Source organism: Nymphalis io, chromosome 11, assembly GCF_905147045.1.
Source record: "Nymphalis io chromosome 11, ilAglIoxx1.1, whole genome shotgun sequence".
In the NCBI taxonomy this organism is placed as follows: Eukaryota; Metazoa; Arthropoda; class Insecta; order Lepidoptera; family Nymphalidae; genus Nymphalis; species Nymphalis io.
This window is the reverse complement of record NC_065898.1, coordinates 9,654,476-9,678,046: the sequence shown is the minus strand read 5'-3', so window position 1 is coordinate 9,678,046 and position 23,571 is coordinate 9,654,476. Positions and strand designations below refer to the sequence as shown.

At 34.2% G+C, this 23,571-nt stretch overlaps 1 protein-coding gene across 1 annotated transcript; it reads right to left on the bottom strand.

The window, feature by feature from the left end:
- Positions 1-10,137: 10,137 nt before the first annotated feature.
- LOC126771943 (uncharacterized) lies at positions 10,138-22,942 on the bottom strand. Its single transcript, XM_050492122.1, has 3 exons — positions 22,609-22,942; positions 18,492-18,712; positions 10,138-11,180 (listed from the first exon to the last, which is right to left on the bottom strand). The coding sequence occupies exons 1-3, from the start codon at positions 22,724-22,726 to the stop codon at positions 10,272-10,274; spliced, it is 1,248 nt and encodes a 415-aa protein (XP_050348079.1). The 5' UTR covers positions 22,727-22,942; the 3' UTR covers positions 10,138-10,271.
- Positions 22,943-23,571: the final 629 nt, after the last annotated feature.

Sequence of the window (23,571 nt, the reverse complement as noted above, 5' to 3'; positions counted from 1 at the left end):
TTATGTAAGTATAGGTATACAATATATCTACAAAAAAGTCAGCATCAGAAAGTATTTCTCGTTAACATTTATGTAACACGGGAATTTCAATTAACACTAGTAAACTGATAAAAAAGGATAATACCCACCACACACGGAAAAATACCTTTTTAGCCCAATACGTTCAATTACTTCTTCAGTAATTGAACTTACAAGAGTTAGTTAACATTAAGAATACTAATTACAAATCAAAATACGCACACCAACATAACAAACAACAATACAAGCGAAATAATTAAAGTAAATACCTGATTAATATCTTAACGCATGCTTAATTCACTGCGCGACACGATTTCGTTATCCGAAAAACCGATTGGTATTACAGTTTTCTATTAGTTAAATTAGTAGGTAAGCAGTTGATGTCTTTCGTTTCTATCACGTCTTATTTTTAAAGTACATACCATATCCATTTTTCGATATATTGTCAATATTATTAAATGTAACCGCTAGATAATCTTTTGAGAAAATAAGTTAATTTCACGATCTTGGACATTATCTGTTTGTGAAATTAAAATTAACCAAACAAGTTTAGTGAAGTTCAGTGAAATTAGACATATGCAGGCTTAATCTCGATGTTTTTCTTCACCGACAAGCACGAGAGTAATTATAAACACAAATTAAGTACATGAAAATTCAATGGTGCTCGCCCGGGTTTGAACCTACAACAATTGGTTAAAATTCTACGCGTTATTAGCCACTGGGCCATCTCGGCTGATTTTTGTTTAACTTTTCTTAACCCATACTTACTGTACATTACTATATTTGATCTATTCCTCAAAATCGTTAAGGTAATATCATTCAATCGTTATCACCATAAACACACAGTATTAGAAAATACAAACATCCGTTCACTGGTCATTAAATATTTTTATATCGTTGTAAGTGTTTGAATATGTTAATTCTTATACGTATCGATAGATCGATGACAGAAATCGCATTAAATAGTTACGGCTTCCGACTCTTAACTGTTGTATTTTTAACATCCTGACACAGTGGAACATTAATCTGATTAATAATTATAATACAGTTTTTTGTTCCGTGTGTTCTTAGAAGACAGGAGAATTGTTTTTATGCTTCCTGGAGCTTTAAAATATTCCTAGATATTTTTTTATTTGTGTTTGTGTTTAAGAAGCGTATAATTATATCGTTAGTTAGTATTTTTGTGACAAGATGATGTTTGTAGTTATACTTTATTTTCCGTTCCGTTGATAGGCTATTGATTTTGCGTTTCCATTAGGTCGTGATATTTTATAAACCGAGATGGCCCAGTGGTAAGAACGCGTGAATCTTAACCGATGATCGTGGGTTCAAACTCGGGCAAGCACCACTGAATTTTCAAGTGCTTAATTTGTTATTATAATTAGTCTCGTGCTTGACGGTGAAGGAAAATGTCTTGAGGAAACCTGCATGTATCGAATTTCACTGAAATTCTGTCACATGTGTATTCCACCAATCCGCATTGCAGCAGCGTGGTGGAATAAGCTCCAAACCTTCTCCTCAAAAAGGAAGAGGCTTTAGGCCAAAGGTGGGACATTTACAGGCTGTTACTGTACTTTATTGTATTTTATAATCGACGCAAAAGGGGTATTAAGAGCAAAATACTAAATATTTGTGTATATTGTTGTAGCGTTGAAAAAAATAAAGAGATTTTAGTTATTTGTTTTAGTCGTAATTAGTAAAATTTTTTGTTTTCTTAAACTCAAAAAAAAAAATAATAAATTCAAAGCCACAGTCTGTCTATTTATCTTTATATTGCATTGAAAAAACTTAAAGCGAATTACTATTAAAATTACTTTTAAATTTTTTTTTTTTGCATTACTATGCTAGTTAATAGAAACAATCCAGACAAAATTAAACATTACGGTATATTAATAATTTGAAATATACTTATTATAAATTACACAACAATTTTCTATTATTATAAATTATGCAGTGTTTATATCCTTCTACGAATAAATTCTACAATATAAAATATCGATGTGTTCGTTTACTTCCTCGGATTAAAACTGACCTGAAAGATAAATTAGATGTCCCAGTAAAAAACTTATATAGAATATTATGTGATCATTTTTTATTAAAATTTCTTTAAAAAACTTCCTTAGGAAAAGGCTTGACCTTTTCACCCTTTATATATATTATAAATAAAAAAAATTAATGTTCTTAATTACGTCAGTGTCGAAATACCGTATGGTTTGTCAAAACATCGATTAAAGTTTGCACGAGCTTTTTGTTCATATAACGGTATCACCCACATTCGGTATGAAAGACATAATATATTGGCGTGTTTTTAACGATTTGCTCGTATCCATTATTGTTTATTAATCTTTTTTTTAATTAGTACATGTCATTAATCAAAAACCCGTATGTGATGTTTTTTTATTGTATTTGATAGGCAAATAGGCAAGTGGACCTGGCGGTGAGTGGTCACTAGTGCCCATGGACATCCTTTACATCGCTAATGCGCCAACAACATATATATGAAGTGTAATTTATTGCTAAACGGACGGACTATCACAAAGCCCTACCACTAAATTTGGTTAAGTAATATTATTTTTTAACCTTATATTACTATCCTTTTAACTTAATTTTTATTGGTTTTTTATACAGATATTATTTTTTCTTTATACGTGCAACACCCGACTAGAGGAAGGCGGAGATCCGGGAGTTTTGATCTTGGGAGAGGCATATATCCAGCAGTGAACTACGATTGCCTGAATAGTTAGGACTTTTGAATTTTGCCCAAACTGTATTTTACCCAATACAAATAATTAAATAGGTATGATAAGTTAGAAATAACAAATTAAATTGGAATAATAGCATAAATGATTAGTTGTAAAACAATTTTAGATTACAAACAAACAAGTTTCAATCAATTTATTTGCAATTACAGAGCTGATATGGCCCAGTGGGTACGGCACGTGGGTCTGAACTGAAGGTCGCGGGTTCAAATCTGGGCAAGTGTAACTCAATTTTTGAAGGTAGAGAAATTTACGGTTTAATTTCTGTCACATTTCCACCAAAAATAGACATCCAAATAAACCACATGAAGCTCGCCCGAGAAGAAGAGGGGTCTCAAGAGAGACAAACATCAATGATCTAAGAAGATCCTGAATTTTGATTTCGATCCCCAGTCGAGTCAAGGTTAATAAAAGGTTATAAGAATTTTTCTATCAAGAAGCTTTCAGTAGCAGCCTGGAGTATGGTGTATGGAATTTGAAATTGTTTACAATCCTATCCTCGAAGAACACGTAAATCGTAAGCAGACCATGCGCCTCAACTCTTTCTGGTTGTGTCGCTCCTGTTTATATAAGTTATAAGTTAAGGAATAGAGATAGCACATGCGTTTGCGGAAACACTTGTCTTCTTTGATAATAGCAGTTGTGGCTTAAAATGACCAGTAAGACGTTTTTATCATTCACTTACAACTGTTGTCTATAAAACTCTTGATCTGCGTTGAATTATATACAATTGCAATGAAGTATATTTTTATCAGTACAAATACATATCAGTATGCTATCATTATATATTTATTAAACAGTTAATATAATCTTCTATTAAATTTTGTAAAAAAATGGAACAAATGTAATTTGTATTTTAAATGAATAAGCAAACATACTTAAAGTTATCCTTAATATCCAAATAAATTTATTTTGATTTACTTTTGTGATTGAAATAGTTTCTAATTATATAATTTTATAAATATTTAATCTTAACGAAACAATCATGTTTATGTAAATACCTAGTATAGTCAATTATGATTTTAAATTAATTTTATATAAAATGTCAAGACGTTGAACTCAAATATGACCTTGAAATGTTACTGTTATCGCAAGTAAAAAAGTTTTATTTAAAAAATTTAAGTCTAGTTCATCGAATACGTTCTCATTGTGCTTAAACATAATTGTTATTTATTATCTGTTCCCACAGATGTTCATATTATGACATTTGAACCACGGACTGGATATCACCGTAAAACGAGATAAGATTAATTCCATTATACATAGGTATACCTTTTCCTCAACCCTTTACCCTTCAATTGTCGCCAGAGTTAATCCTTGCAACTAGATTCTCTCATAGTTAAACTCATACTATTATACAATGCACCTATGCATAAAGTACGTGACGCTATTTTGGTTCCAATACTAATGAAATACGGCCTATTTTGGCAGAATAGAAATTATGTTTCGAGGTTTATGGCACGTCTTAAGACAGCTGCCTTTTCTCTAGTTTACCGGTTCGCGAAGGACGAATTCGAATGATTAAATAACAGGTTTAGCTCCAGTTTTATATAAAACGTTCGACTTTGATTCAAACACTAACGAGACTGTCGAGTTTGACTTCCTAAGACCGTAATAATTTGTTTTCTCTTAACACTTAGGAGAAATTACTGCTTTAATAATTACAGACTCGTTTCAAATAAGTTTTGCGTTTACTGACTAGATTTAGTGTTTGTATCTAAATATGTTACTCTCTAGAACCTTCTAGAAGATTTCAAAATCATTTATGGTATTAAGCTACACATTTATTAGTTTTTAAACAAAACAAACATAGTATATTCTTTTAAAATTAAAGTCATTGTTTAAAGAATCGACATATAATCATTACTGGCCGTCGTCACGTTTGGACTTTACTACCATAATCATTTAACAATAGTCAGGATATTTTTATTTGTAATTTTTTTATGATGAGCTGTTTTTTTGTTTTAAATAATATTTACGTATTATTTTCAAAATTTAATACATCAAAGTAATCATGTTAATTATCAAATAATATTCTGTTCGTATATGATGCTGATATTATTATAAGTATAACCGTTATAGAAATATGCGGGTTTTATTGGCGTCCCCTAATTTCCAGTTATCAAGTGACCATCAGCAGGAAGCGGCTGCTTGTGATCATAACATATCTTACAGTGTTATTTAAGTCTATTACATAGTCATGCTATAATCGTTACAAATTAAGGAAACAAAACTGCGAAACATTATACGGTGTTATGGAGTTTTTAATACAGTGTAGGATGGTAATAATTGATAATAAAATAATTTAGTGTATAAATTACAAAATTTATTTAAGTAAAAAATATATATTATAAATAATCCATTCATTTCATTAACATTAAAAACGATCAATTCAAGGACATTACATTCCATTTTTAAAATGGTATTTTTAATCTGTTTTCCAGTGTTGCACGTTTATTACTATTAAATACAACTAACCTTATTATTTACAGCGTGTCGACCTTGCCTAAACCAGCCTAAAAAAAGCTATCGCCAGTCACTTGAACATGAATCACCAAACAAGTGCATTATATTTACAGTCAACAAAAATAGTGTTGTTTGTTTACATAAATGGATACGTATTAGTTTAAATTATATAAAAACAATAATTGTGCTATTTAGAGAAATGTTAATTCAATTTAAAAAAAATATATATTTATCATGCCCACCTAAACGAATTTCCGCCACGGCTAATCTCAAAGATTAGCAAGCAGTGCAGGAGATATAGTCCACAATTATGTGCGCAAGTGAAAGCGCACTCATCTATTTCCTAGTTCTGCAAGCCTGATGGAACAGTGGTCCGACCGACAATACTTTTCAGGTCCACTTGGAATTCAAACCCGGGAAGCCGTGATCTGCAGCCATTCGGGCTAGCTACTAGACCTTCAAGGAGAACATTTATAATTCAATTGAATTATAATTAAACTTGATAATAATATTATCAAATTTAATTATAAATCAATTCTACAGAAAAATCTTGGAACATATAAAATAGCATTGTTTAAAATGTATTTCGTAAGTATGTATAAAATAATTAAGAATTTCGAAATGTATAAAAATATGTTGAAATGCACATTAAATTAATTCTAAAATAAGTCTATGTTGAATCATTTACTCGTACTAACATTTCGTAACAAAGTTAAAGTACAAATAATTTATACACAAAATATTTAACATTATGTTCTTTATCATGTCGCTGAAACTTTTTAAATAAAATGCTATAGAAAGATAAATCAAGAATTTAAACCAGATAAACCTTTTCATCATCAAAAATTATTTTATAAGCTACCTGTGTCATCCCCGGTACCCTTTATGAGTTTTACTATCTTTTGTCCGAGTTTTTTTTTAGATTGAATTACGATTGTGTGGTTGCAGCCATCATTCGACACGCTCACATTCCATCTGCTAATTTGGTAGCGATAGACATGTCCAGAAATGTAGGAAAGGGCCTCGTTTGTTGTAACGTGAGTTTAAGTTGTTTGTTATCTATTTTATAATTATGTAATGAAAGGGATCTTGGATTTCTAGGTACGACCCACTCATCAAATATTCTACCGCAAAACAGCAGTACTTGGTAATGTTGTGTTCCTGTTTGATGATAAGTGAGCCAGTATAAATACTGCCTGTATTTATACTGGCTCACTCAAGGGACATAACATCTTAGTTCCCAAGGTTGGTGGCGCATTAGCGATATAAGCAATGGTTAACATTTCTTACAATGCCAGTGTCTATGTGCGTTGACAACTTTATATCAGGTGCCCCATATGCTCGTCCTCCTACCTATACTAAAAAAAAACCATACATAATCAATTGATAGATACACAAGAGTGACAATAATACATTTATACTATGTACGTCTTCAGCCTACTGTTCGTATGTCTAAAAGAGGTTTATTTGGTATGACCGAGTATAATTTACTTTTGTTTCACGAATGTGCAATCGTTTGATGTTTAATCGTCATTTCCTGACCGCCAAAAAGCAAGAATGTAGCTATTTACCGGTATGCAGATGGGCGAGACAGTGAATATAAATATTCATTCTTTATTCATGTCGAATTAGATCCTATATTTTTTGTATTTAATTGATAAAACTGTGTAATTTATGTTCTCGCATCTTTCGTAATTGAGTTTCTCGCAGTTTTTTCTCGGTAGAATCTTTAAACTATATAAAAAGAAACGGCAGTAGTTTTATTATTAATTTAATCCAGTAAAACTGTGATTTAAAACTTGTAAAATTATATTTTTATATTATCTGATTGAATCCGAATTTGACTGCCAAATAAAAACATGACACTTACTTACTATTGCAATTTGCAAGATTGCTTTCTTACAATTTGCAAGATTGCTCGACGTTGGATCCGAGCGAAGTTCTTTACCGTAGCGTGAACATAGCCAAAAACAAATATTCCAGTTTAGACATGGTCAATTATATTTTAAGATCGTAAAAAGGACTATTAGCACTCATTATACACGTTTTAGAATACCTATCGCATGTTTTTATTAAGTCAAAGATAGAAAAGTAAATAGGCCAGCTGGTGATAATGCATCTCTGAGATATAAGATGACATTATAAGATAATGTGGCCATTCCTTATATTCGTAAATCGCTAGTATGGGTTTTTAGTAAATATGCTCCTTGTATGTTCTAAGCTGAGTAAAATTGTGTCTAGACTACGTAGCAATATCCTCTGTGGATATAATTGTGTTTTTTTTTCAACGAGAAGGCAATTCTTTCACAAGGCAACACTTTCTTTGACATAGTGAATAAAGTTCCCGAAAAAACAATTAAAATATATAATCTATAAATTTTAAATTTCACTTCAAATATAAACCTAGAATGATCAAATTTATTTTAGTGAAACTAAATAAGATAGAACACACTTTAAATTTTTAAATTTAATTTAAATTCCTTTAAATTTTGCCAAGATTTGTCATTTATTTATGATATAAAGTGGAAAATTAAACCTCAACATGTACATAAGGTTACTTTTAATAACCCATATTCCGATAAAAACTGAAATTATTAAATTTATTTAATTACAGGCAGAATTTTATTAAACCGGCATTTACATTATACAAAAATAGCCTTTGCTACGCCTTCTAATAACTTCCAAGAACCTTTAACAATTAGTCAGTATCAATTTGTTTACGTAAATTGTCTTATAAGTTGGTATCAGTACTTTGTCTCAATTAAACGGGTAATTACTTCAGTTTAACATTTGAACTGTCGTATTTAGAAATAGCTGTATGTAAATGGTAATCATTTTGTTGACAACAACAACACTAAAAACAAACTTTTATGAACTATTTAAGTACGTACAGATAAAAAATAATAATATTCTGGGACTTTATTCACACACGGCCATCTAATCCCAAATTAAAAAGAGCTTGTACTATGGAAACCAGACAACTGATATACTACATATACTACTTTTCTTTTGTAAATACATACTTATATAGATTATAACACCCAGACTCAGGACAAACAGACATGTTCATGCACACAAAAGTTTTTCCTGGGTGTGAATCGAACCCACAACAACCTTAGGCGTGAAAGGTAAGTATCTACCAACTACGCCAACCGGCTCGTCAAATAATCTATTAACTACGTATGTAAAAAAATAAAAGTCCGAATGTAAAGGCCATACTCATAGATATATCCTGCTTCCCCCTTCCTTCTTTAGTCCACGCGAGCTGGTTCTCGATGTCACCGCCTAACTGTGATATCAATTCCATCGCGAACAAAGAAATTTGGCAACTCCTTTCTTTGTCGCACTTTCAAAAAATGGAATTCCTTACCAGCTCACGTGTTCCCCTCCTCTTACAACCCGGGTTCCTTCAAACGAGGCGTGAAGAGGCATCTTGCGGGCCGGCAAGGCGAAGGCGGCTAGTGCAGAACGTTTTTCCCGTCTGTACTGGCCGTCGTCGCGTTTGGACTCTACTACCACTTACCATCAGGTGGAGTAGAGTCATTTGCCCTCCCGGCGAATATAAAAAAAAAAAAATATATTGCTTAGCAACTGTTTAGCTAAACACTGATTTATATTTTTCTGTCGTTATTTCAAATTCGAAAGAAGAAGACTGCACATTGTTTATAAGTTAGTAAGTAAGGCCGTAAATATTTAACGAGAGAGCTAATACCTCGAATTAAATTATATTAATATATCTTGATCTATAAAAGGATGGAGTTTTAAATATTTATTAATGTTTTGATTTGATAATGATAATGATTTGATGGAGTTTTAATATTTATAAAAGGATGGGTTATATACAATAAACTCTACATTCTTTTTATTGCTCGAAACGTTGAGCAACCTTTTGATTTTTACCTACGACTCAACTATTCAGTTATACCTACTCATCAGTTCTATCACCAAAAAGAAATGAATCGTTTCGCTGTTTTCCTGTATGATGATGAGAGAGACAGAGGAATTTCATAGGCATTCTTTATATATGACAAATTAAATCCTACATTAAGCAGCGCATTAGCAACGTATAAACAAAAGTGACGTCCAATCAGGTGGGCTGATTATTTTTTATTAATTCCAAGTTATCCTGTTTAGTAAATTAGTAATAACAACTTCGACCATTAGTTATCAGGTCACGATCCTTATCATTTTCGGAAGCAAGTCTTATCGTCTTTAGGATTCTTTTCATTCCAAACTTATTCGTAATTTCTTTACCAGTATTACAATGTTTTAATTGTGTTTGAATCATTACATATGATAAAATCAATCACGCCCTTTTTTATCTGTATCTTAAATTGCCTGCATTGTCATATTTAATATTTTTATTGAAATGACTAGTCCAGTAGCTTAGGATTACTAAGTTAGGAAAACACGTACGAATAATTAAGCTTTTCTTTTAAGGCTATTCATATTATAATAGCAATGTTGGTAAAGAATGACGTTATCCTGAACAGATATCTCTCCTTATGAAGTTACAGAGTGGGCGCAACGAAAGTCATTTTAGTAAGGCCGAACATACAAAGAATATTAAATTATTTAATTTCGTTCAAAGCCATAGTACTACTAACGTTTTGCAATAGAACATTTACAACACAAAGTAAGATCGTGTGAAGGACTCGAGCCCGTGAGTCGACCTTTGGGGCGCGCTGAGTGACATTTAAAGCAACTATTATTGTCAAAACTTTATTAAGAGCATCAGTTATTTTAGTTGCAAGCAATTGGTTACGGCTGCAGTACGCTATAAAAATGATTAGTTTCTATTAAAATTACCCACCGTATTCGGTCATTGCTCGTTATAGCAACAATAACAATTCAAGTAGCTGGCATAAGGAGGAGTTGTTAAAGAAACACATCATAATAGTTAATACAGTTCATTTATATTAGGTACTTTATAACAATACTTTTAACAGTCTTAAAACGAACGACTTAGAGACAGTCGGCGGTCTACGCCTGGAGTCTATGCTATTTACAATATTTACATAATATCGGTTAGGCACAAGTGAGCGATGCAAATACGCCTATAGGATTCGTCGGCGCGCTAAGCCTCTGGAGGCCAGAGCATTGTCCCGCACCTCGCGCAACCGCCTCAAAGAACTGCCGCAAATCGCTCACTGACCTCGTCGGAGGCGCTTGGAGGTCGTGGAGTGACGCCGCTCGCCTCGGCGTGGTTTCTGCCACTGGCACGGGACGAGCTAATTGTTCACTGCTCCGTGCTAAGCTTCCACCACTTTGGGACAGTGATTCAAATAAAGCACGCCTTTCCCGTACAGGAACATATTGTGACGCCACTTCGTGAGAGTTCGGGGAACACGATCTCGCACGATTCTCAAGTGAAGCAGTTTTTCTTCTCGCCGCTTCCATTGCAAATCTGCCTCTCTCCGCTCCACCGGTAGTGCCCTCCCAGCGCTTTAGATACCTATGTCGACCTAGCTCAGTTTCGGTAGTCCTCGTACGCGGTAATGTATGATGTTGTGGCGGACTCGCATTCAGTTTACTGCAATTATCGCATTTGATAATTTCAGCTTTTCGTACTGACGCGTCGACCACATCAATGGTCTTTAAAGCGTCGAGAGAAAGGGATAGGTCAAGGCTGCGATCGGACGATGAATCATAGTCGTCGTCTTCTACGACGATGCCCTCGTCCGTTGCGGCAGGTGAGTGGTCTCTCCGACTAGGTAACTGAGTCTCAGGGGCTGTCATCAGCCTTCTTCTGGCTCTCGGAGGTGGTCTGGGAGGACACGCGGGTGTCTCATGTATAGGTATTTTCTTTGGTTCCTTACTACACGTATCGGCAGCTGGCAACACGTCCAAAAATCTAACCTGTGGTAGAGGTGTCTGTCCGAGTATTTCAATGCACAGTGCTCGCACCCAACGTGCGTATTCCGTCGCATTACAAGCCTGCAACAAAAGAAAATAAAATTATAATCGACGATAATAAAAACAGCAGTTTTATGACTCAATCGTTCGAACAAGTTGAATAGTACGAAAATTGTAATTTGAATGCGAATAGCAGTTTCATAGTAAATATTCTAAAGGGTAACCATTTCAAACGGACCATAAAAACGGAACTAGTCGAGACTATTATCCATTGTAGAGAAACAGGGATTTCCTCTCGTCATAACGTGTTTCTTTACGTGTCAACACCTTCGCTTTCTAGCCCTTCTTATGTTAAATAGTACCATCAAAAGATCGCGAAATACAAAGGAGCAATGATTTACGGGTGTTGCGCTTTATTGAGGTCTATTAAATCGAGCGAGTCGTGAGAAAGGTGAGTTTCGAAGGGGATCCGAACGTCTTGCAAGACGTTCCTATTCTATTGTGTAAACTAACCTACGTTCACATATTAAAATAGTGTGCAAGATTTTTGAGTGTCGTTTAAACATATTGTTAAAAACAAATCATAGTAATGTTTAAAATTTAAAAATATCTACGTCACACTTTCTTTAATACTAAGTAATCAATCGATTTAAACATCGAATGGGAATAAAATCGATTTCAAACCGGATTCGAAACAACTACAATTACATTAGATTAAGTCGAGACGATTATCCATCAACCGGCTACCGGTGTTTGTTAATCAAATGCAATTATTCAATTCCTTGCGTGCATAACGAATCGGCTCCCAACAATGTGTACTTCAGTCACATGCATCTGTCATTGTTAAATAACAATACTTTCATAAATTATTTGCAAGATATCGTAGACACAGCAACGTGACTTTTTCATTGTTAAATATAACAAAAACCGAATGAATGAATAAAACGCAGTGTCCGTCATCATTACAAGTTTAACGACAAAGTTTAAGGTTTATCAGGTCTGTATAGGTACGTTGCTCGTTAAAAACCGTTATCCTTGTCGCACTTCAAGAGTATATATATAGCATTAGAAAAAAAAAGAATAATACTGTTTCATGTAAAATGTTCCACATTAGAATTTGTAAAAATCTTTATAAACTTTTTTTTTTTTTTTTATATCGCCGGGAGGGCAAATGACTCTACTCCACCTGATGGTAAGTGGTAGTAGAGTCCAAACGCGACGACGGCCAGTACAGACGGGAAAAACGTTCTGCACTAGCCGCCTTCGCCTTGCCGGCCCGCAAGATGCCTCTTCACGCCTCGTTTGAAGGAACCCGGGTTGTAAGAGGAGGGGAACACGTGAGCTGGTAAGGAATTCCATTTTTTGGAAGTGCGACAAAGAAAGGAGTTGCCAAATTTCTTTGTTCGCGATGGAATTGATGTCACAGTTAGGCGGTGACATCGAGAACCAGCTCGCGTGGACTTAAGAAGGAAGGGGGAAGCAGGAATTAGAGAGAATAATTCCTCAGAGCACTCGCCGTGATACAGTCGATAGAAAGCGCTCAGTGCTGCTATCTCACGACGCAATTGTAAAGGTTCAAGGGTGTTTGTGACCTTTACGTCGCCAATAATGCGTACGGCACGTCGCTGCAACCGGTCCAAGGCCTCAAGTAGGTACTTAGCGGAGCCATCCCAAAGGTGCGAGCAATATTCCACGCAAGACCGTACCTGTGTTTTGTACAGCAGGCACAGTTGTTGTGGCGTGAAAAAGCGCCGCACCTTGTTCAGAACTCCGAGTTTCCGTGAAGCTGTTTTTATAACAGCCTCGATGTAATCCCTTGGACTAAGGTCGCAGCGAACGTCAATCCCCAGCATGGCGATTTTGCTTTGCATCACCAGCGGAGTACCACAGAGGGAGGGAAGAGGGGAAAATGTTGACTTTTTCGCCGTGAGAGCGCATACCTGTGTTTTCTTGGCATTAAACTCAACAAGATTATCAGAGCCCCATTTGGCGATGAGATCTAACGTCCTATCGAGTTCAATGACAAGATTCTCCCGCCTCTCCTCAGTTTCCGCCCGCCCAGCCACTGCGCTTCCGTGGTATCCACCATGCACTGTACTATCATCTGCATAGCAATGTATGTTCCCAAGGGAGAGCATATCATTGATATGCAAAAGAAAGAGTGTGGGAGATAGCACAGATCCCTGGGGGACCCCAGCATTCACTACATAGAATTGTGAAGCGCAACCATCTACTAAAATACGAAGGCTACGCTTGTGTAGGAAGCTGGCAATCCAGGTGCATAGCTGAGCAGGCAGACCATATGCCGGTAGCTTGGAGAGAAGACTTCTGTGCCAGACCCTGTCGAAAGCCTTGGAGATATCGAGGCTGACAGCCAACGATTCTCCATGCTTGTCGATAGCTTCACCCCAGAGGTGTGTTACGTACGCTAGAAGATCACCTGTGGACCGTTTTGGTCGAAACCCGTACTGACGATCATTAATTAGACAGTGATCTTCTAGGTAATGGATCAGTTGGTTGTTTAAAATCCGTTCCATCACCTTACAAAGTACTGAGGTGATAGCTATTGGCCGATAATTTGCCGGGTCAGACCGATCCCCTTTTTTGGGAACCGCTTGCACATTAGCTCTTCTCCAAGCCTCCGGCACACTTCCCGAAGAGAGAGAAAGTTGGAACAGGCGCGTTAACACAGGAGACAGCTCCGCTGCGCACTTCTTCAGCACTATGGCTGGTATTACATCGGGACCGCTAGCTTTCCGTACATCAAGTGATTGCAGCTCCGCACGCACATCACGTTGCCTGATTTTAATGTCAGGCATCGTATGGCCACATGCAGGTATTGTAGGTGGCAGTGCACTACAATCATCGATGACGGAATTGTCGGCAAAGAGTTTAGCCAGGAGATCAGCTTGCTCTTGCGGACTGTGAGCTAGCGATCCGTCCGGATTTCTGAGCGGTGGCAGCGAAGGTTGGCAGAAATTGTTTTGCACAGACTTGGTCAGACGCCAGAAGCTACGGGAGCCCCTAGGATGCGAAACAAGGACATGACCAATCTGTACAATGCGCTGTGCATCCGCTCTCGTGTATGCCTTTCTACAGGAAAACTTTGTATCGACCAGATTTACGACTTCTTAAACTGAACTTATATAAACAGAATTGTCTCTGTATACTGACTATATCCATACAATTAAAATGCATTAACTAGCAACCCCTTCTGATGTCGCCCGCATTAAATTTGTATCATTCATGCTTGATTATTATTATTAGTTGACATTTATAAACTCAACTCATTGGGGTCATAGCGTGAACACCTATAAGGCCTAAAACTATTATTCAAATCAGTCCGGTAGTTCCTTAAATTAGCGCGTTTAGCATATTCTCTAAATATCGTACGATATTGAAAATTTACTGGTGGTAGGGCTCTGTGCAAGCTCGTCTACCCAGACGTAAAATATTATATGACGTATTCTACCGTAAAACAGCAATACTTGATATTGTTGTGTTCCGGTTTGAAGGGTGAGTGAGCCAGTGTAATTACAGGCACAAGGGACATAAAATCTTAGTTCCCAAGGTTGGTGGCGCATTGGCTATAAGCGATGGTTGACATTTCTTAGAATGCCAATGTCTAAGGGCGTTTGGTGACCACTTACCATTAGGTGGCCCATATGCTCGTCCACCTTCCTATTATATAAAAAAAAAATAAAAAAAAATCCTCTCTGACTGATATCGAATACCGCAGCTAATCTCAACGGGGATTAGCTAACTGCGCTGCATAGTTTTACGATGCACGGCAATGTTAATACTGGCAATTTCGAAACTTCGTGCAGCACTTTAAAATTTATAGGCCTATCCCGGGTACGAATCCAGCCCCTCAGGTAGCCTTAAAAGCTAAACGGTAGGTTATTGATACTTAAATAGTATATACATCTTAACGATTACAAAGGTAACATTTACATTCAGCGTGTGTCAGTGTTGATATATTTCAACGCAAGACGATTAAAGTTAATTGTAAAATAAACTTAGGATGATTATAGACCACGTGTTCGGTATTTATTATAACTATACAATAATTGCAATCATGAACGTGTCTCCAAGGACAAATTTGCATTGACAGAACTTGTACCACAGATAATTAATTTATTTGCTTAGCTAATAAATCGCTTTGTAATAGATAACCTTATATTAAAATGACATTTTTTTTTTTTAATTAAGTACGTCGTTTTTGTTATTTTTCGGTTTTACGTAAAAATACTATCACCATAATTGAATAAAAAAATATTGATTACAACTTAATTGACTGTTTATTATTTAAAAAAAACAGCTTTAAATCAGAAAAAAATACATTAAAATGTCTTGAAAATATAAATTGTCTAAATTCAACGATATTAAGCTATTAAGGCTCTATATATTTATTTCTTAGTTAGATATGCTTTTTTTAATTGTGCTATGGATAAAATAAATGGGCCCAATTACCTATATGTATTAAAATAATTACTAACATTCCTATTTACCCCTCAAATTAAACGTTAATCTTACGTTAGGAGCGGAGACGACAATATCCTAAGGGATTAGGATCGAACTTTTACATCGCTAGGCGGGCTTTAAACCATTGCGCTATTGCGCTAATGGCTTCAAATTCTTTAAGACACTTAAAAAATCCATAAATTAATGAGTAATTTAAGTGCAAACGAAATTATATTTATAATTTAACACATTTTGTAATTAAACCTACATAGCAGTTTCATCCTCATTTACACGTAGCCCCGTTATTTGGATTTTTTACAGCTTTGAGACGTCAAGCTTCGTTGGCAATGGTTATTCTAGTGGATTACTTCCTCACCACCATACAAATGATTGAGGCACTTATGTGCTCGATTGAAATCGCTTAACAAAATCATAGAAGATTCTCATATTCCACTAGTTGTGATTTGGTGACTATATCCTAGGGAATCTACATGTATCTGATAAAAATAAGACTTGGCCATCCATCCGCAAATTTTCATCTTTATTATTTGTATATTTCTCACTAACGAGATGTGAGATATTTACAGATTTTTACCTACTCGAGCTATTTATGTACATATGAAAGTACATTGAGTCCCATGCCCATAATTATGCTGTTTCTACAAACACCCGTGTATTTGCTTACAGCTCTCTACAAACATGTTACATTACGCATTGGCATCTAAACTATGTTCGAAAACTCATCTAATTAAAACATTTGTTCCAATAATACGAATAAGGTATAATAGCTAGTGTAATTTACACTTTGCTCGTCACAGCATGTGTTTAGCAAGTGACTAGTATAAAAAACATTGACGATTTTGTCCTTTAAATAATTATATACAACGTGTAACTCAGTTATCATCATCAGTTACTATAATGAAGTAAAAACTTTTGTTTGTTTGTTGAAACATTTAACCTGATGGATGGAAATAGAGTTATTTGTTATTAAAATGTTTCTATATTCTGAATGTCATGCCGTCCCTCAGGATTAGAAAGAGTAAGGGAATAGAGAATGCACCTGCGCTTGCGCACAAATATGCATTCCTGCGCCGTGAGCTAGACTCACTTGAGGATGGCTACCGAAATCATTCAGTAGGATATCATCATCAAGCCAAGGCTTTGGGCTAAGAAGGTTCGAAAAATTGCTATACCTACTCATTGTAAACTGTGTATTTGCTAACTTGCACGTCTTGTTGGCGTTTTTTTGTAAAGATATATTGAATTACCATAATTTAATAATTTATATTTTTTATTTTACAAATACTGCTTACACCGAATATTTACGCCGTTTCCTAAAAAACAGATGACAGAAATTAAACAGATGATATACCTTAGATATATGATAAACAGATGACAACAGTGCGGTTATTATTGTAAGCGTGTTAATAAATATGAATGAATAAATGAGTGATTATATGCGTAAGAAAGAGCAAAGTATGTAATGTAGAATCTTACATTCCGAAGCGGTGGTAGCTCTTTATGTAATTTAATACTATACCTCCGTATATAGAAATCATTATTTAAAAATGACATTTATTAAATGATGCTACATTTTAATGATTTTTTTAGCTTCTTATACCATCAATATACACGACCATTTTACAGCGTGAAATGAAACGCTTTTAAGAAAAAATAATACAAATTACAAACGGATACAGCATATCACTATTTAATACTTCAAATGTATTTATCGATGAATTCTAAGCTGTTCGAACATGTGGTTTGAAATTGAAGGAAGTCAATCAAGAAAATGATTCAATTATGTATGTAGCAAGCATATGTTATTACGTAATGAGTCAGTTTGTGTTATTCATATAAAATACGTGACGTTCGACATGAACCTATTTAAAAGTTACTATTGCGAATAATTTAAATGTAAACAAAGGTTATGTTCAAAACAAATAAAGTGAAACAATTGTTTTTAAATGCTGGCATTTTCCCTTTTTTGAGGAGATGGTGACCACAAATCTTTGGTAGGTGAATACACATGGTAGATATTCGTCAGCCACATGTTTCCTCACAATTTTTCTCTTCAACGCCGAGCACGAGATGAATTATAAACACAAATTAAGTACATGAAAAGTCAGTAGTTCTTCTCCGGGTTTTTAATCGGTATTATCGGTTAATATTCTCGTCTTCTAAACACTCATGGGTTAAAATAAACCGATTTCATAAATAACAGAAAATGCATTGGGTTTTTATAAAAAGGTTTTATGTACTCAAAAACTCATTGTAATTGATTCCAGGCTCATGGAATGCACTGTTTTCCATAAGTAGTCATATAAATAATATTAGTGTTAATGAAATATAATGATAATTAAGTATATATATATATATATATTATAATATTGAATAATAATGACTTGACTACTCTGGTAGTTAAGCTTTCAGTTATAAAAAAATTAAATTCTTGAAAACATCATCAAATAAATTTTGACTCAAAATTGTAAAGTAACGTAAGCTGCATCATTATATACCTAACAAAGGAAGTATTGGACTGATTTCGGTAAAGAAAATACGTGATTTTGACAAAATCGTGACATAAGCCTTGGTTAGCGAGTGATTTGTTAAACAATGTCGTGTCTTCTTTCGAATGTCAAATCAATAAAGGCAGAAAGGGAGAGATCAGTGCTTAACTAAACAGCTGCTAAGCAACGTTTAAAAATAAAGCAATTAATGTCTATCAGTTATTAAGGTTGGTAAGCTTACAATGATGGTAGTTCAAGAAATATGGGTTTTCCAGATTTAATGATAATAATTTTTTTTCAGATTGTTATAAATTTTGATTAAGATAATTTCTTAAAAATCATAGTACAGTTTAGTAGAGAACCCACAAGAGTTTACGATTCGGATATACAAACCAAAATAAATAGTTTCCCAAATTACCTGGAACGTGGCAACAGAGGTGTCGTCCCGCAATCGCGACAGCTGAAAGGCATTTGGTAGGGTCGCTGCAGCGCGCAGATGCAAGTGCCTAAGCGGCAGCCTGGCTGCCGGTCGACGGGGAAGGGTGCCATCTCGCCAGGCAAGCAGGCAGCCTCCACGAACAGCGACCCGCACCCACGCCCATGATTCATCGTCATCATTGTAATACTGTCTGAGGACACCTGTAGACAAAGAGTTTTATTTTCGTTTAATTACAGATAAAACACCTACTGTATCATTAATAACCGTCAGGAATACATGACTAAAAAGGTCAAAGTCTCGATTGTATCTCTTCAATCTACAGTTGCATTTTTTTTCTCACTAGCACCTCAATTTGCGGATATCGACAATTGACACTTGTTTTTGCTTGTGACGTCAACAATCTATTATTCAAATTATCGAGTTGAAGTATGTTTTTCCACTTCGTTTATCATTTTACGTGACATTGGCGAAATAATTAGCCTAGTTGATGCTTAAAGAGAACATCGAGATAATAATCTTTAAATCTTCGCTGATCAAATCATTTAACGCCTGTTAAATATCGAGGCAGATGCTCCAAGTCACGAGAATACTTATTTCTTATTGTATAATATAGTATTATTATATAATAAATAAGTCATAGCCTTTAAAAATAGATATTCGATCAAGGAACTGTCATTCCTCATTTATACTCGATGATATTTGAGTTACATAAGAGTTTCGCAAAACACTTATTACAATTACTTATCAATATGACATTATTATTAGTGTTATTTTTGGTAAGATACAAAAATGTTACGTGAAAAGTGATGATTACGTGAAATTGTACAATTGCAGTGATCAATAAGAATTATTTTTCACCTTCGACCAGTCTTGACAAAGGAACGATTTAAGCAAATAAACACGTTTGTTCTCGATTGCACTAAATATGTAACTATCTCAGGTACCTACACAAACATTATGATATAACTGTAATGATAAATAAGTCAACGAGTGACGAAGCAAATGTCACTATTTAACCTGGTTAGCCCTTGAATGGTTGAAATTTGAAGCATGCCATCGCAACGCAACTATTGATTTTATTTCGCCCATCAATAAAACATGACATTGATTATACTTTGATAGAACATTCGAATAACACGCGATACTAATATTTATGCTAATAATAAGTCGATGGCAGGACTCCCTTATATAAAATATTATTGTTTCGCTACAGCTGCTAGCCTGTATGAAGCTTTGACACGCTTTTAGATGAAAATTACATTAATTATGTCGCATATCACTTTCTGACATTCCACGATCAAGTTCTACACCACTTTTCGAGTTATTTCTTAAGTATATGTTGTACTGACCTTAGATATATGATTTTGATTATGAGTAGGAAAAATAGAAATTAAGTTTAATTACTCCTCCATCCAACGGTAAATAAACATACAGTCAATGAATTTTCTTTATTGTTATGGACGTAAATATTAAAGTGCTTGGAACATAATAATAAAATAGCAGCCTACATATCTCCAACTGCTGGACAAAGGCCTCTTCTTACTTTTGAGGAGAATGTTTTCGAGCTCACTCCACCATGCTGCTCAAATGCGGATTGGTGGATACACATGTGGCAGAATAGCAATGAAATCAGACACATGCAGGTTTCCTAACGATATTCATCTCTACCACCAAGCACGAGATGAATAATCACTGGGCCATCTCAGTTATTTTTTATATATAAATATATATGAACCAAAATACTTGTCAGTACATTATTCTATAGGAATTAAACTTAAAAGATCCATAATAGTACATAAACCTTGTGAAATTCCGCACAGTTGATAAACATTGGAGGTTATTCACAGGATTTCCCTGTTTAAGCAATTAAATGTGTTAAATAAAAACATTAAAAAAAATTCAGAACGTATAATCTTTAGCGCAGATTATCCGTTATATTATATAAGTAATTATCATCGCAATAATTTTGACCGTACATTGTTTTGATGAATAATGATTTTGTAATTTATAACCTTAAGTAGAAATAGAGTTTGTAATTGCATTATAATATAAAATATTAATATTTATTGGTATAAACAAAGTGTGTAAATGTTTTCCACGCTGGCAAATTCGCTAGCGAATCCTTGATAATATTATAAATGCGAAAATGAGTTTGTTTGTTTGTTACGCTCTCACTAGGTAATCATGGAATTTTGCATATACATTGTCAGGGGTTAATAAAAGGACATAGAATATATAACACCTGCCACCCTCTCATGCAAGGGGCAACAATTCTTTGTTACGTGCATCCTAATTCTATTCTACATCCAATTGGATTATTTATATTATTGGCTTATTAACATAAAGAATTTAGTTATATAAATCATATATAGTTTTATGTCATACTTTCTTTTTAATTATTATTAAAAAATAATTTTAATTTTCAAAAGAATTTCGAACTTCAGTAGAAAACAAGCGAATCATACCAACAAAAACAAAGCAAAACTTCCATGTTTTTCCATAATGGTACAAAATATCACTATTATAATAATTTGTTATAATAAAACTCCATAACCATTATAATAATTTGTTATAACGGTTGTAGAAATAACAGAGGGCGCATACCAATTATACAGTTAGTAGATAACATTGTAAACATTTTAGCTGATAGCGATTCAAATGAGTCAATGGGTTGTCTAGGATTTTGTTCGTCATATTTGATACTAATTATGTTTTATATACCTCTATATATATTTCAGTAAATACTTCTTCGTGAAAGTACAAATTATATTATATCGTTTTATTATACGACGTCGTATGTAAAATGTAAGTCTTACTTATAGACGTTGCTTAGCGGCTATTTAGTTGAACGGTGATTTATCTCTTTCTGACAGCATTGTTTAACTAATCCTTTATAAATAAGGCCATAAGTCTCTATGTAAAATAACAACAAATTATCAATATATAAATAAATTGATTGATTAAAATGTATTGATTGATTACACTGCAGTAAGACGTGTTACTGTATTATATGAATTGAATTATTTATAAGTAATGCTTAGCAGTTCCTACCTTTTTACTGGTGGTAGAGCTTTGTGCAAGCTCGTCTGGGTATATTCTACTGCAAAACAGCAGTACTTGGTATTGTTGTGTTCCGGTTTGAAGGGTGAGTGAGCCGGTGTAATTACAGGCACAAGGGACATAACATCTTAGTTCCCAAGGTTGGTGGCGCATTGGTGATGTAAGCAATGGTTAACATTTCTTACAATGCCAATGTCTATGGGCGTTGGTGACCACTTACCATCAGGTGGCTCATATGTTCGTCCACCTTCCTATTCTATAATATATATATATAGTAATTTATAAATAGTTCTAGCGATATATAATTTGTTGCCATGGAAACCACAAAGGGGTAAAAAGTATGATTTATTTAATCATTATTATTATTATATATTAAAATATATATATATTAAAATATTTAAATATGTTCTCCTGTGTAGTATATATCTTATAATTAATAACCAGACGATTTGAAAACTGATATGTGTTATAAATATATTGAACGATATGAATAAATTAAACAATGGTCGTGGTGTGTACCATATGTTAACTCATTCCCTTCGCTTTCCGCTCCACTACCGACAGATGTTTCCTCTAAAGGATACACGATTTGTGTCGGTACCAATCTCACTAAAATATTTATAATTTAAGCTATATTAATGTAATAGGCACTAATTTGCTTATCATTACCATCATGTTTTACGATCGCGATTAGTACAGCACCTATTTTTATTTTTGATTTATTTATTTCCTTAGTGTAATTATGGCTTATTTAATAAATAAATTGCGTTCAAAATATATAAGCATATTTTTAATTAATATAAAATATTAATATGTTTAAGAAATATAATAACAATGTATTTCTACCCTCAAAAATATCTATGATATTTTTTTTTTATATAAGATACCTAGCAGTTAATACCGAAACTAAATAGGAAGCTTCTGGAAGAAAATATACCATTACGTATTTATAAACTTTAAAGGTCAATGTGCTTTTGTGGCATAATTTAATATTTAATAAACAAATATTAAATAGCTCTGTTTAATCAAATCTTACCCGATATCCTGAGATTTGGATCTGCAGGTGTAGGTACAGGTCCTGGCGTCAATTCAGGTCGAAGCTTCCGCAAGCCGGCCACCACCCGTGGTGCCGGCGACTGCTCTCCCACAAGCATCGCCCGTCACAACAACATTTCAATAATAAACACTCCACTTATCACCAAAACATCACAATTCCGTTAAATTCGATACAAGAAAATATTTGACAAATGCAACTGTCAATTCGATTTTAAATTTCGAATGAGTTCGTAACAATTCGCGCGCAACGCATTTTTTTTTATCTGTTCAGTGGTTCGAGAATATATTGTCACCGTCTAGTCAGCGTGCTAGCATGTCATTGAATGAATGGAGTTGTGTGAGGTCGCTGCGCCCCACTACAATATACATTACTACAAGAGTACGATAATGTTGTGATTAGTTACGTTACGAGCTGGAGAACGCCATCTTGCGTTGAAAAGTAAATTTAAGAATATTTTTCTTTTAGATAAATTTTATAATTTAGTTATTAAATGGCTTATTTTCTTTATACAAGATTGTTTGTACTTAATAAAAAATAATTAAAGACAATACCACAATTTTTTTTTTATTTTCCTTGTCAATAATTTTTTGCTATGCATTTAATTAAAAATATGCTTTTAATAAATATTGAAGTAGTTTCTACTCCATGTTTTATTACAATCTTGTACATCTAGCGATGAGTGGCTAAGCTATCAAAATATTTAACTTTACATTCGGTTATGTGTTTTTGAAAAATAACTAAAGATGGTGCTGATAAATAATGTAGAAGAAATTTGTAATTCATACTTAGCTAAAACATAGATGGCGCTAAGTACTCGTCTGTGTTATGCCATCTAATGTAGATAATGTGAACTTTTAACTCTATCTACTACTTTTATCTTTAAGAGATGTCGCTAGTTGTACAAACTTCATGCGAAGCGTAAGCTTCATTTTAATCAGTCAT